General features: G+C 43.0%; 1 protein-coding gene and 1 long non-coding RNA gene across 3 annotated transcripts in view; one reads left to right on the top strand and one right to left on the bottom strand.

Moving 5' to 3' along the window:
• LOC114581995 (uncharacterized) overlaps positions 1–8390 on the top strand; it is a 14577-nt gene extending 6187 nt beyond the window's left edge. Inside the window, exon 3 of the long non-coding RNA XR_013390409.1 lies at positions 6418–8390. This is a non-coding gene — a long non-coding RNA (uncharacterized LOC114581995). The remainder of the gene's footprint in view (positions 1–6417) is intronic.
• The window catches only part of GSDMA (gasdermin A), a 17550-nt gene extending 3177 nt beyond the window's left edge, over positions 1–14373 (bottom strand). The window contains exons 1-10 of one of the 2 annotated variants that reach the window (XM_028702738.2): positions 13618–14372; positions 11846–11951; positions 8707–8955; positions 7546–7735; positions 6601–6766; positions 6393–6486; positions 5297–5335; positions 2731–2784; positions 1201–1367; positions 62–212 (exon numbers count right to left, since the gene is read on the bottom strand). In XM_028702738.2, coding sequence (XP_028558571.2) covers positions 62–212; positions 1201–1367; positions 2731–2784; positions 5297–5335; positions 6393–6486; positions 6601–6766; positions 7546–7735; positions 8707–8923 — 1078 coding nt within the window. In that variant the 5' untranslated portion in view covers positions 8924–8955; positions 11846–11951; positions 13618–14372. Of the gene's footprint in view, positions 1–61; positions 213–1200; positions 1368–2730; positions 2785–5296; positions 5336–6392; positions 6487–6600; positions 6767–7545; positions 7736–8706; positions 8956–11845; positions 11952–13617 lie in introns of both variants that reach the window. The other variant, XM_028702739.2, reaches the window with a different exon arrangement.

The raw sequence follows: 14373 nt of genomic DNA, 5'->3' as shown, positions 1-14373 counted from the left end.
GAAATGTTCTCCATTCAAGTCAAATACTTGATTCTGATATTTTGAGAGGGATAATGCTTACCATCTAGAGCGTAAAGGAAGTAGAGGACTGCCGCAACAAGGTCAGCGAAAATGGCCCCACTGGAATCTTGTAAATTCTCCACCAAGTCTTTCAGCTCTGGCTTGCCAGCCTTCAGCTTGAATTGACCGGTGCCTTCAAGAGCCTCTTCCAGCTGAGAGTTTAGGTTACAGCAAAAGATGTTAATGTCAAATGGTGGGTATATTAACATATGACCTGAGATTTGGCCATGCGTAGCACATATGCAAAAGTAGGGCTTGGTAGGTGATGAGTATCGCTTTATTTGTAAATGGCTGTGAACATCAAGACTTTGGACAATTTGGCCATTTTTATTTAGATGTGGCACAATCCATAAAGCCTAGAAACATTAGGAAAAAGCATGACTCTATTGGGCAGGTAGTATTGCAGTGGGGGAGCTGAGGGCCTAATGATAGACTGGACTGTTGCTAATAAGTAAAGTTTTGACATCGGGTAACTACAGTAGATAATTTTTGTACCTCTCTCTATATATATATCATATTTTGTGTGTGTGTGTAGAAGATTGTAATGAGAGGGGCCCATCGTGTCAATAGGGCAAGGTTAAAGGAGGGCAGTCAAGTTCATGCACACCCCATTGAAAGCAAGAGATAAGAGAACTGCCAGATCCGAAGGAAGGACTCAACCAGCAACTGGAAACTGTATGATAAATCATCTTTTCAGTTGCAAACCCCTCGCCCACACCCTGAAAAACCTTTTCCTAATGTTCAACACAGCCACTGGTTTTATTTTTTTGTCCTACTTCTCCCTAAGTGGTTCAGATGTGTTTCCCATTTATAACTGGTCATACAAACCCCTGATTGTTGAGAGGCCATGTCTACCTGTTGCTACATTCCCTCCCCCTCAACCTGGGCCTTTTAGTCTCTAATTCAGGTCTGGAACATTTAATCTGTTGAACATTTTATTTAACACCTCACTTCACTGCTTTAGTTTTGTTTTGTTTACAGAACAATTCTGAAGATTTTAAAAGTAATGAATTGGTTTGTACTAGTATTTCTTTGTGTGTATTACATTATTATTTCTGAACCACTCTGCAATATGTTAATTTAAGAGTGATATATAAATGAAATCCCAAAGTAAAAAAATTTTTTTTAAAAAAACTTTACCTGGAGCTCCAGTTCCTGCAACAAGTCATTCTCTCTCATTATCACCAGGAAGCCAGTTAGAAATTTGCCACGCAGCATCGCAGATAATGAAGAGAATATTACAAATTCTGTCTTAACTTCCTGCTGTATGTCTTTACTCTTATGTTCTCTGATGATTCCTGAGATCACTGGCAGTATGGACAGAATTAGAGATTAGGGGAAGGGACAAAACATAGGGTTCACAAGTTTGATACTACTCCATGTTACTGAAAATAACCTCAGAATACCTGTAAGATACCTTTTCTCCCTGTAGGACTACTAGCAATGCTGGAGGTTGTGGTAGGGTTAGAAATAAGAAACTCTAATTCCCTCAGTGTTACTGCTCCGATCAAAACTAGAACTAGCCCCTTGAAGGGCTGGATTATCTGTATCTATGCAGTGCCTCTTAGGAGCGTCCTACTCTCGTGTAGAATCCTGGCAGAGACACATGCCCGATTGGCATGTTCTTTCCTTCCTGGTCGATCATTTGGGAGCTTCAAAAGCTTTAATCTGCCCGAACATCGCAGCGACTAATGCATTAGCACACTCAGGGATCCGCAGAGTAATCAGAGTTTGCATAACAGAACTCAGTAGCTCAGCATTTGGCTAATCTACGTTTATTTACATATAATACACTCGGAGCATCCTGACTTAGCTCCTGCCTCTTTCTCATCAGATAGCAAGGAGAAAGAACAAAGGACAATAGTCCCACTTCATGGAACAAAGTAACACAAAACATCCTGTCTCTGTCACTTCCCACACTGTGGAATGAAAACATACACCGTCATGTGATAGACAACAATCCCATGACTGCAGACATGGGAATGAATCTCCAACAGTGCCTAGGACCCACAAAACTCCCAACAGCCTACGAAAAAGTTTGGGGCCCACCAAAAAACTTCAATTAAAGCAAATTATTGTTCAATTAAGCCATTTAACATTTATTCTGGACTGCAACCCCCAATCAGTTTTGCTGGCTGGGACTGATGGGAGTTGTAGTCAAGAATAGCTAGAGGGTGCTAGGATGAAGGCTGCATCAAACTCATAAACCTCATAGGTCATCTAGAGAAGCCTTGGAGTGCCTGCCTCCCATGGTACATGCAGCTTTGATGCTGGTACTCTGGAAATGTTAACATTCCCCCTCCACATTTTTGCCCAGGGCAAGAGATAAATATGCTTGATGCCATCTGCCAAGTATTTGATTTTGGTGTCCAGGAACGTATAACATTTTCTATATCTGAAGGTCAGGATAATATTTAAGTTTGATAAAATAAGTTTGATAAAAACAATGAATGTTTTATTTTGCCTAAATATTAGTGGCATTTGTTTTTTAAATCCCACACGGGACAAGATCTGTTGTCTTCCTTCAGAATCTTCAAAAACATATTTACTGAGGCATTGCAATGTAAAAAAAAGGTAATCAATTAAAAAGTTAGCCGAAACAGTAGTTTTCAGATTTCCCACCTCAAGACCCACATTTAATTCCAACCTACCATTCTGAAATCTACTTACATTTTCTCTCAATTGAATCACATTGTCTACTTCCGCATACTCGAATAGTTCCATCTGGAAACAAAGAGGGAATCAGTGCAATTTTAATGTATTGACACAGTATGAGCACACCTCTAATAATCTAACTGCTGCATGGTGAACAATTGGAAGCTCCCAACTACTTTTCATGGTCTATTTTGGAAGTTTTTAAAAGTTGCATTAGGTAACGCAACAGAGTCTCCAGGCACCTTAAACAATGAGCGTTCACCTGTGACTCTCCAAATGTTGTTGGATTCCAACCCCATCTAGCCTGGCCAATAGTCAGAGATGGTGTGATCCAGCAACATCATAAGAGGGCAGATGGATGTAGGCAGGTGGGGGAGAAATGTAGGGTCAATGGGGAAAGAAATGCAAAACAACAACAACAACAGACTCTGACAAGTCTGTTTGTGGAATGCTCTCACTGTTCTGTAACCAGGCCTTTGGCTGATTATAAACATTCTTTGCCCTTTTAACTGTGGGAGGGGCTTTATTGGTTTGCTTTTTGTCTTTCTTTGTAATTTGTGTCCCTTATTTTGTGAACCGCCCTGTGATCTTCAGATACAGTGGTGCCTCGCAAGACAAAATTAATTCGTTCCGCAAGTTTTTTCTTCTTGCGAGTTTTTCGTCTTGCGATGCACGGTTTCCCATAGGAATGCATTGAAAATCAATTAATGCGTTCCTAGGGAAACCGACTTCAGACCAGGTCCGGGGACAGTCTGTCCCCCGACCTCTTCTGAAGGCTGGGGGGGGGGGGACAAGGGCTTTTCTTCCCACCCCCAGCATTTTAAAAAACCCCGGGACAGCGGAGGGCTTCTCCGCTGTCCGGGGCGATCTTAAAATGCTGGCAGGGCGGCATTTTAAAATCGCCCCGGGACAGCGGAGGACTTCTCCGCTGTCTGGGGCGATTTAAAAGCCCCTGGGAAGGCAGGCAGGGGGGACAAATACTTTTGCCCCCCGCCAGCCTTCAGAAGAGGTCCTGGACCTCTTCTGAAGGCTGGCGGGGGGCGAAAGTCTTTGTCCCCCCTGCCTGCCTTTAAAAGCCCTCCCGGGAGAGCGGAGAAACGCGCTGCGTTTCTCCGCTCTCCTGGGAAGGCAGGCAGGGGGGACAAAGACATTTGCCCCCCGACCTCCTTCAGAAGAGGTCCAGGACCTCTTCTGAAGGCTGGTGGGGGGCGAAAGTCTTTGCTCCCCCCCCCGCCTGCCTTCAAAAGCTGTCTGGCCCAGGCTTTGCGGAGAGTTGCCGGCATGCCGAAGCCTGGGCGCGCCGAGATCAGCGCGCCCAGGCTTCGCGGACCTCTCCTGCCTTCAAAAGCCGTCCGGGATACCGGGAAGCGCTTCCCTGCTATCCCGGATTGCTTTTAAAATGCTGGCGGTGGGGAGCAAAGCCTTTCGGCCCCCGCCAGCCTTCCTGGACCTCTTCTGAAGGCCGGAGGGGGGGAAAAGGCTTTGCTCCCCACTGCTAGCATTTAAAAGAGGTCCCCGGAGATTTCCCTATGGGCTTTCGTCTTGTGAAGCAAGCCCATAGGGAAATTCCTTTTGCGAAGCGCCTCCAAAACGGAAAACCCTTTCGTCTAGCGGGTTTTCCGTCTTGCGAGGCGTTCGTCTTGCGGGGTACCACTGTATATGCAAATTTTTAATAACTGCTTACTTACATTAAACCTTAAATGTAAAATACTTTTTTAAAATTATATGTAAAATAAGTACAGTGGTAATTCACAAATCAGTGTTATGATAAGCAAGTTTACAGGGCAATCATATGCTATATTCACTTACTGAAAATAAAATCCTATTGAAGTTCAATGAGGCTTACTTTCAGTTAGGTGTGTAGTCTAACATATCTAGTACAGAGTCTACCATAGTTAGTTAATGTGCATGTACTTGTGCTACTTTTTCATGCTTTTATTTTATGGGCCACTTTGAGAAGCTTTCCAACTTTTAGAAGTGGTATAAAAATACTTCAAACCAATTTTCCACAGAATGAAATCCAGAAACTGTCCTCCATTTAAATCAGTGGCCCATCTAAATAAATATGCTTAGGACCGCACTGCAGTTCGTATGTGACAAGAACACATTTTATTCTATCCGGAGAAATGAGAAAGTACATATAGAGATTGTTGATCCTTCCCCTCACAGTTCCTTTACATTTCAGGAAAATAAAGATTTCATACCAATGTACATAACTGCCATCACCACACATCTCTATTAGATGCTGGATTTCTCTGCCATCAAGTATATCTGTTAAGAACATATTTTAATTTAGGATAGAGACAGTTTTCAAAGAGCCAAAGTTGGCATGATTCAGCTCCTGTTACCCATGGTGTTGTTGTCATTGCTTCACAAGACCTCCTGCTACAACAGCCAACTATTCCCTGCTTCAAGTTGAATCAAATGAAAACACAGGATTTCCCCCCCTTTCTCAGACATTACATTAGGCCAGAGAAAAATGTATGTGCTGTGAATACAGCAATGACACTCTCAAGCCATCTCTATCACACTGTCAAACGTCTGTAAAAAAATAAAAATGGAACTCCTAAAATGTGCTTACCAAAACTTCCTCTTCCCTTGGATGGATAGTGTGAAATAGCTGGGAGAAAGAGCAAAAAGGTACTAGTTTACATAAAGTGTATGAATAATAATGGCATTTTGTTTTAATATTCAAATGTGTGAGCATTTATTTCTTACCAGTGATATATAAATTTGGGAAGGAAAGTAGACAGTGGGTCCTAAGATGGCTAAATTAAGGAAGTTCACAGAAGGAAAGTTTCCCATTCCCACGACCTCCGTGCCCCACAAACAGGCTCTCTGAAATAATGTGAGATGGGCTATGGGGGAGATGAGAAACCTTCGTTCCACAAGTTAATTTTTCTGAGGAGCCAAGACATTTTGGGCCCTAAAGGAATGTGGGTGTGAAGCACACTTCCGCCCACAGACAAGCCACAGCTGTCTGAACGCCATGTCCTCTAACCTTTTGCTGTCTTAGTAGTCTGCCGTGCCCTGTCTGTGGCCTTTGTCTCCGTTGTTTAAACACTGTTCAAGGGGAAAGTAACGCAGTGGAAACAGGTGCCAAAATAACTTGGTACCACCCCACGATCGCATGATTGGAAGATGTGTAAAGGGCACAGTCCCAAATGTATCTGACTGGTTTTGCATATTGTGCTAATAAAAAGAGCCTCTGCAGAGCTAGCTGGCAGCTTGCTTATGCATAGCTCACCTGCATGATCAACTCCTGTCTCATGTCCTTCACTTCAGGGCCCATTTATAAGTCTCACTGAAATCACTTCTGATTTCTGCCAGTATTGAGATAGAACTGGACGCTGTGTTGAATATCAGCATCAAGACTCATCTGTGTGGATTGAACTGAGGAGTGCTGGGTGCCCTGACTCAGAGCCTTTTTAAAGGCAATTGCTTTGGTGCATCCCAGGTCCTCTCCCATTTTGGGCTGCAGGAGTAAGTGGGAGGATGGTGGCAGCAACTACTGGAGAATAAGACCCACAGGCAGCACTGCAGGGCTGCTGTGTCGCCGCTGGGCAAGGGAGAAGGTGGGAGAGGCTTTGCTTGAGGAACCCTTCTTCGCCACGAGTTCCACCTCAGCAAGGCAGCTAAGTCACAGTGGTCTAGGTCTCAAACAAAAAGTATCTTACATGCATCTCTCTCTCCAAATAACAGTTGCTTGGCTCTGAATGCCAGAATGCAGGATTTGGGAACGATGATTGCTTTCTTACTGCCTCTGCCACCCTAGAACATGAAAGAAGAATTTGGATCAACCACATGGAACAAAATTTGACTGCAAGGATGTGCGTGTTCGTCCCCCACCCCTTATTTAATGAAAGGCCGCAACTCGAACCTGACCTTCAGTTTCAGATTGATGCAGGTGTCGTAAAAGATGTTGCCTTCAGCATTGCTGGATTCCCTGAACTCTGTCTCTTCCACGGTCTCCACTGCCTCATTGATGACAAACAGGTCCCTTTGAATCATCTTTGATTGTTTAATGAACTCATGTTGCAAGTTGATTTTCCTGAAGAAGAAGAAAATATGCATCCGTTATCCAACAGAGCAAAGTGCATAAAATAGCAACACATATACAAACTACATGCAGTGCATCTTCTGCAATCTATATCGTCGTTCTAAATACTGTACAGGATTTTTTCACTCTGGACCCATTTCCTCTGAGTCCAAGCATGGTTTTGGGACTGAATCAGCCTTGATTGCCCTGCTGAAATGTGACACAGGAGTGTGACCATGTCACTTTTACCCGGCATCTCAGTAGCTTGGTATTTTATGTGAGTGGTACCTCGGTACTTCTGGGTTTCGGCGGTCCGTAACCCGAAAAAACGCAACCTGAATCATCTGTAACCCGAGGTATGACTGTATATAGAAATGAGCAAACCAGTGATATTGCAGGGAGCAGGCTAGCAGGCGGGGCCCATTACTTACATCATAGGAGCCTACACAACACAAACACTGTTGCTGTATGTAGGTTTTATTTTATTTGTTTTTTATCTTATATTTTGGAATTGTACATCCAGGTTTTTTTGTTAAAAATTTTGGCACTGGACACACCTCTGTGGGGAGGGAATTCCACAGCTTAGAGGCTGCCACAAATAATGTCCTTTGCCTCCCCCCCCCCCACATTTCTGAAGCAAGTGAAACAACCAAAAGGGCCCCCTCTACTGATCTTAACATATGAGAGGGTCTGTAGGGAAGGAGGTGGTCTCTTAGAAAGTGTAATGGGTGGTGTTGAGTTCCATTGGGTATATGAGGTCAATATCCAAAACTGTTTTCTTCCAGCCTTACCCATCTCTTGTTGCAGACTCAAGGAGCTGGGGGTGGACATATATCTTTCTCACGTTCACAGACCTCGAATGAGACATACTAACAGCCGCCACCACTTCTACTCTTGTCTCTTCAATCCGCCCACCAATATTTCCCTCCACCTTTCCATCGACGTGGTCCACAACAGTGACTGAACCTGAATCTTGGACTTCTGGAGATTAAAAAAAAATGAGAAAAATCAATGACAACGAAAGGGACACTAGAACAACAAACGTAACTTTAGTCCATCTGGCTCATTGTCTTCTCTACCCTGTCTAGCTGTGGTTCTCTGAGTTTCCCAGCCCTGGAGATACTGGAGGGCAACCCAGTATCTCCTTCCTTAATGCAAAGTATGCTTTTGCCATGGTGTTAAGGCTTGAAGATTCCAATAAGTGGTTTTTAAAAACAATATAATCAGTGCTATTTTTCTAGAAAAAGAGTTGCCAGAACTCATCATGAATGCCTCATTGTTCTCGTATGAGGGGTGCCAGAACTGAGTTCCAGCTGAAAAAAACACCCCTGAATATAATTATGGAAAGCAGAATAACATTAATTATAAATAAGATTCTATGAGAGATTTTGTGGGGCAGAGTGGGAAGGAGGGGGTTGGAAATTTGCCATCTATGAACTCCCTTAAGAGGGTTGGACTAGATGACCGTTGGCTCCCTCCTTTCCAACTCTATGGTTCTATCCAAGTCAAAACTAATGATAAAACAGCATAACTGTGAGTAAAGGTTTCAAAACACTATGGCACTACCACAAACCACTGAGAAAAATGGGATGAGAAATACGCTCTAAAAGAATGCTAAAATGCTCATGAAATTGAATTACGCACCCTGCGTTTTTCTTGCCAAATCATGGAATGCACACAGCCCTGTAAAGAATGTGTGAAGGAGAATGAGCCTGAAATCATCTAAACCAGAGTGTGGAATCTGTAGGCCACTAGAAGTTGTTGGACTCTTAACTTCCATGAGCCCCAACCACCATGGTCCATGGCTAGAAATTCAGGGAGTTGGAAGCCAGCAACAAATGGAAGGCCAGAGGTTCTTCCACCTCTGTTCTACACACTTACCTGGTCCCATTAAACTCAATATGGCTTCCTTCTGAATGTGTACGTATAGCTTTGTAAATATTGGAAATTACCTAGCTTTGCAGCATGGTCTCCCGATAACAGCACATCACTTAGCTTGTATTCAGTTCTCTGAAAACGGTTGGTCTGCCACCACGACTGCTTTCTCTTTCTTTGAACCAGGCAGAGAGGCCTAAAGTGCTGTTGGTCTATAACACTTCGTACTGGGATCAAATCTCCTGTTGGGTCCAGTTCCTTGGACAAAGATTTGGTTGCCTTATGAAACAACATTTCTGAGATGTATGCAAGACTTGCTGTTTGACCTTGATGGAGAAACAACGAGAAGAGGAACAAACACGTAAACTGTGTAGGGTGTGTTGTGCAATCTGCTGCAATCTGCTGCAGAATGCCTTCCCCTTTTCCAAACAGTAATTCCTTCCAGCCTTCAAAGCAGTTTTGAAATAGGTGTATAGTCTCTGCTCCAATGCTATTCCCTGAGGCCAGTCATGTAGGGAGACATGGAACCACTGTGGAATGGTGCTTCCAATCCCCCAATTCACAGAGATGATGCCAGGAGGATACCTCGGTCAATGGAATTAAAAGCCATTCCCCAAGAAAAATGCACATTTCAGGCTGAACAGGACCAATTTCATGCCAAAAGCAAGCCAAAACCTATATTGGAATTGTTCCAGATACAGTCATACCTTGGAAGTCAGATTCCTTGCAAGTCAAACATTTTGGCTCCTGAACGCCGTAAACCCGGAAGTGAGTGTTCCAGTCTGTGAACGTTCTTTGGAGCTGGAATGTCGGACGCGGGTTCCAATTGGCTGCAGGCTTCCTGCAGCCAATCGGAAGCCGCGCCTTGGTTTCCAAACATTTTGGAAGTCAAACGGACTTCCAGAATGGATTTTGTTCAACTTCCAAGGTACAACTGTAATGGGTTTCCTCCCGAAGTGCCTGCAGCTCAGCTTCCGCTACCCTCTCCAACATCTTGCCCCTAAAATAGTATTAGTGAATAGAAGGCAATTGTCAAGGATCTTGGGGTCCCGAGAGGGGTTCCCCCCGCCCAGAATGGATGCACCACACATCCTTCAAGGCACCTCTGTCAAGTACATTGCTTTACTTCTTCAGCTTGTTGGAATTTCCTAACTGTTATGCTATATATAGGATAGTGATGTACGGAATTAGTGATGTACGGAAGTGAGAGCTGGACCACAAAGAAGGCTGATTGCCGAAGAATTGATGCTTTTGAATTATGGTGCTGGAGGAGACTCTTGAGAGTCCCATGGACTGCAAGAAGACCAAACCTATCCATTCTTAAGGAAATCAGCCCTGAGTGCTCACTGGAAGGACAGATCGTGAAACTGAGGCTCCAATACTTTGGCCACCTCATGAGAAGAGAAGACTCCCTGGAAAAGACCCTGATGCTGGGAAAGATGGAGGGCACAAGGAGAAGGGGACGACAGAGGACGAGGTGGTTGGATAGTGTCTTCAAAGCTACCAGCATGAGTTTGACCAAACTGTGGGAGGCAGTGGAAGACAGGAGTGCCTGGCGTGCTCTGGTCCATGGGCTCACGAAGAGTCGGACACGACTAAACGACTAAACAACAACAACAACATCCCAGTTCTATATCTTCATAATCTTGAAAGCCCTTGACTTCCCCCCTATAATACGAAAATGATTTATTATTTATATATGTGTGTGTGTGTGTGGATGTGCCAAGTCTTACATGTTGCCATCATATGGTGGCAGCATGGCCAGCTCAGGATCCTTTGCTAGCCCAGTCCTGCCACCTCCTTGCCAACAGGGATACCAGCAACAGGAAGTTTGCTCACCTGCTATTTGGGTGAGTACATTGAGGCCGGTTCTGTGTTGGCCGAGGTTGGCAGAGGCAGGCAGGGGCTGCGCAGAGGGACACTTCCACCTCTCAAATCCCCTTCCAGCCTGGTGGACCAGGGGCTTGTACTGTATTGCATTTATTTATTTCATCATGTACTTACGCCATTTCAATGCTGCTTGCTAAAATGACATTCTCTGAACGGCTTAGAATAAATGAGTAAAAATAAAACATAAAACAAAACACAAAAACCCCCAAAGCTGCATAAATAACAGCAAAAGAAAAACACAGATTAATCTACTAAGGCTGCAATTCAGTGGGATTCAATGGAGCTTACTTCTGAGTAGATATGCACAGTGCTTTTTTCTTGAAAAATAACTCACCATGAAGTTGTTACAGTAAGTGAAACACTTTTTAACAACAACAATAAGAGGTGCAGGTACTGCATACCCTTGAGTACTCCCTGGGGGGAAAATCACTGGATATGCATGGGATTGGTCTGTAGGACATTTAAATTGCAATCTGCTGTTAGCCACTGGGGTTTGGATAGAGAAAAGAGTTGGTTCAGTTCAGATTTTACAGAAGCAGTGCTTTTCCGCCCCCCAAAAAATATGTTTAGGTGTACTCTCATTTTGACTCAAGAAAATCACCATTTTATAGTTCAAATTGGGAAAAATAAATACAGTAAATGGACAAAAGTACAAAGATTCACAAAATGTTTAGGGGTATGCGTCCCCCTGCGTCCCCCCCAGGAAAAAGCAGTGATAATAAGCAAACCAAAACACAACTAAAACTATATACAAAATGCATCATATTAGGGGGAAATGCTTGCAAAAATGGGTAGATTGGGTAAAAATATATACAAAATGTGTAAATTAAAAGACGTTTGCCTTAAAAATGCCAATGAATTTTTATTAGGCTTCTTTTTTTAAAAAAAGTGACAAACTGATGCAGAAACATGGAAAACTGTATTTAACATTGGGAAAAGAACTACAGCAGCACTGTCTGACTCCACCCTGTGACAAATGGGAGGAACGAGAACATTTCTGAAAGAGAAATTTAAAAGGAAATGCTTCAGGCTACCCATGAGGCATCTTAAACACTGGCTTCTAATTTATTCTTTCTTTCTTTGCTGCTGCTTCTTCAAGAAGCCATCTGAATAAATCCTTTCACAGCCTGAGACTATTTAGAGATCAGATAACCACAAACATATCAGCAGCCACCCCTGATTTCCTTTTGATCACTGAAAAACACTGAGATCCCGTCCCTAAAAACAAGAGAGACCCCTTCTTCAGCCGAACAAAAAAGCAACAGGGAAATAACTCAGCTGCCCACCGATCTATTGTTCTTCATAGAAACATCCAGCGCTTCTTACCTCCCCTGTACTTAAACAGCAATTTTTGAGAAAAGGCAAAAGGCTGGTTCCTTGGCTTTCAGAAATTGTATATTTCCTGTTGATTTTCACGCTTCAGCTGCAAATACTGTTGTGGAATCAAAACAGATTATGATTTTCCGGTTTCGGTTTCTGTTTCAGGGAGTTAGATACTCCCACTACTTTATTTCACTCCTTTTTTCGTCAATGCTGCCAAGTTTCCTAGGAATGCTTTCACAAATCCGTCATGGGGACAGGGGAGGTGAGCCAATGGGGTGATAATGAGAATTTAAGATTGTTTAGGACAGAAGAGCTCACTTTCAAAAGGCGCTGTGTAACAGAATCTTGAGCGAGTCAGTCAGTACAAAAAAGTTCTGGGACTCCAGCTCCCATCAACCCCAGCCAGCATGAATGAGCATGATGGGAACTGTAGTCCAAAAAATCTGCGAGTGCTTGTTATCCATGCTAAAGCCAGTTTTTAGCAAGCAGGGGATCAGATTAGAAAAGCAGGCTGAGCAAACAGAGTTTGGAGCTTGATTCTCTCCATGCATCTTCAACCCTTACAGTTACTGAGAAATGCTGGAATATAAACTGTTGTGCCCAACTCTAAAATATTAAAGTAACAGACTCCACAAGTGTCTCTATTTTCCAGGGACAGCCCCGGATTTTCCGAAGCTGTCCCAGTTTCTGATTTGATTCCAGAGTGTCCCGCTTTTCCTTAAGACGTCCCTATTTTCTTCAGAGAAATGATGTAGGGTATGGCGTTATCTGACCCCCCCCCCCCGCCAAGTCACCAGAAGGCAGTCCTCCATAGGGAAGTCTTTTATTGTTTAATATTTTATTATTTTTTTTAAAAAACCCCAATAAGAAACGTTGCTGCTGTTGTTGTTTCTCATACAGAATGCTTATTGACATAAGCACATACAAAATGCAGTAAGAATAATGAATGTAAAAATAGACAAATGAAATGAGAATACAGAGGGGAGGGCGAAATCAGGATTTATCACATATAAGAGAAAGGTGAGTCAAATTAGTTCACAGTAAAGCCTCTCCACATATTTACCCTGTGGAGCAGGGGCTTTAGTGGGCTGTGTGGGTGAGTTAACATAGAAAGTGTTATACCAAGTCGAATGAAAGTGGTCTATTCTTGATGAACCATTAAGGACTCTCCGTTTGTGTGCCAGGTGTTCTGACAGTGCAATTGTTCCATACTTTCACTAGCCACTCCTCTCAGGAAGGAGGTGAGTCAGATTTCCAGTGGGAAACCACTGACGACTTCCTGGCTGTGGCAAGTAGCATAAACACAAGAGATTTATGCATGGTGGATGAAGTTGGTACCAGGCTCCAAGGATAGGAGCGCTAAGGCTGGATCTGGGTAAGGTGATGGTGGAGATAGTTTCAAAAATTTGGGGTCGGAATGTCTAAACTGTGCATTTTATTATGTTTTTAAATATGTTGGAAGCAGTCCAGATGGCTAATTTTTGCGTCCTCTTCAGCAATCTGTTTGAGTAGTCCCTTTCACAGACTGAGATTGCCGAGTGATGAGAGAACCCAAACCTTATCAACTGTAACATTTAAGGAAAAGTGATTCCCCTTGTTTGCTGTTGCTTCATTTACTGGTCACTGGGGGGAAAACCCATAGAGAACCTGCCACTAAGAATCACAGGGATCTCTGCTTCAACAGCAGATTGAACAAAGAAACAGCTAATACGTTTTCAAAGCCAGCCCCCCACCCCCACTCAAATCTCTTACTGCAAACTCTGAATATTTCTTACCTCTCCTGTACTTGGACAGCGAATTTTCAGAAAAGGATGGTTCCTTGTTTTTAAGCAATCACAACTACTTCTGCGTATCATGTCTTCTGTTTTCGACACTTCTGTTGCAAATAAGCGGGGGAATTCAACTTCCTTTTGCAGCAGATTTTGAATGTCTTTGGTTTAATTTTACTTTAAATTATCTGCCTGTGACAGTAACTTAGTTCCCTCTCTTCTTGGCTAATACTGTCAAACTTCCTAGAGAGGAGGACAACATATATTCACATTTGAAAGCAAATTTACCTAATTTTCCTTTTAAATCAGTTCACCTTTAAAGCAAATTTCCCTAATTTGCAATTTCTTTAAAAAATGCTCAAGCTGAACACACACGGAGAAGTTACTTTGTAATAGTATGCACATTAGAAAAAATTGCATACAAAATATCAGCAATAGGAGAAATTTACACTAGAATGCTGATAAATTTTCATTAGAGTGTTGTTGTTTTAAATCACAAACTAATGTGGAGAAAAATCAGAAGCAGTGAGAAATGAAAACTGACAGACTTGTCCCTCACTATTCAATCATGCTGACAGATGAATAAATGAAGGGACAAGTAAGGTGATAAGGATTTAAGGTTTTACCATTGTTTGTAACAGGTTAGCTCAATTTCAAAAGGTGTTGAGATACAGAGATATTGAGAGGGATCCCTTGACCCTCCAGTTGTGGTTAGACTCTCAACACCCATCAGCCCCAGGCCAACATGGTCTAAGGGAGGCA

The sequence above is a fragment of the Podarcis muralis genome, chromosome 13, assembly GCF_964188315.1.
Source record: "Podarcis muralis chromosome 13, rPodMur119.hap1.1, whole genome shotgun sequence".
NCBI classification, from domain to species: Eukaryota; Metazoa; Chordata; class Lepidosauria; order Squamata; family Lacertidae; genus Podarcis; species Podarcis muralis.
Note: the sequence above shows the minus strand (reverse complement) of the source record. Positions and strands in the feature narration are given on the sequence as shown.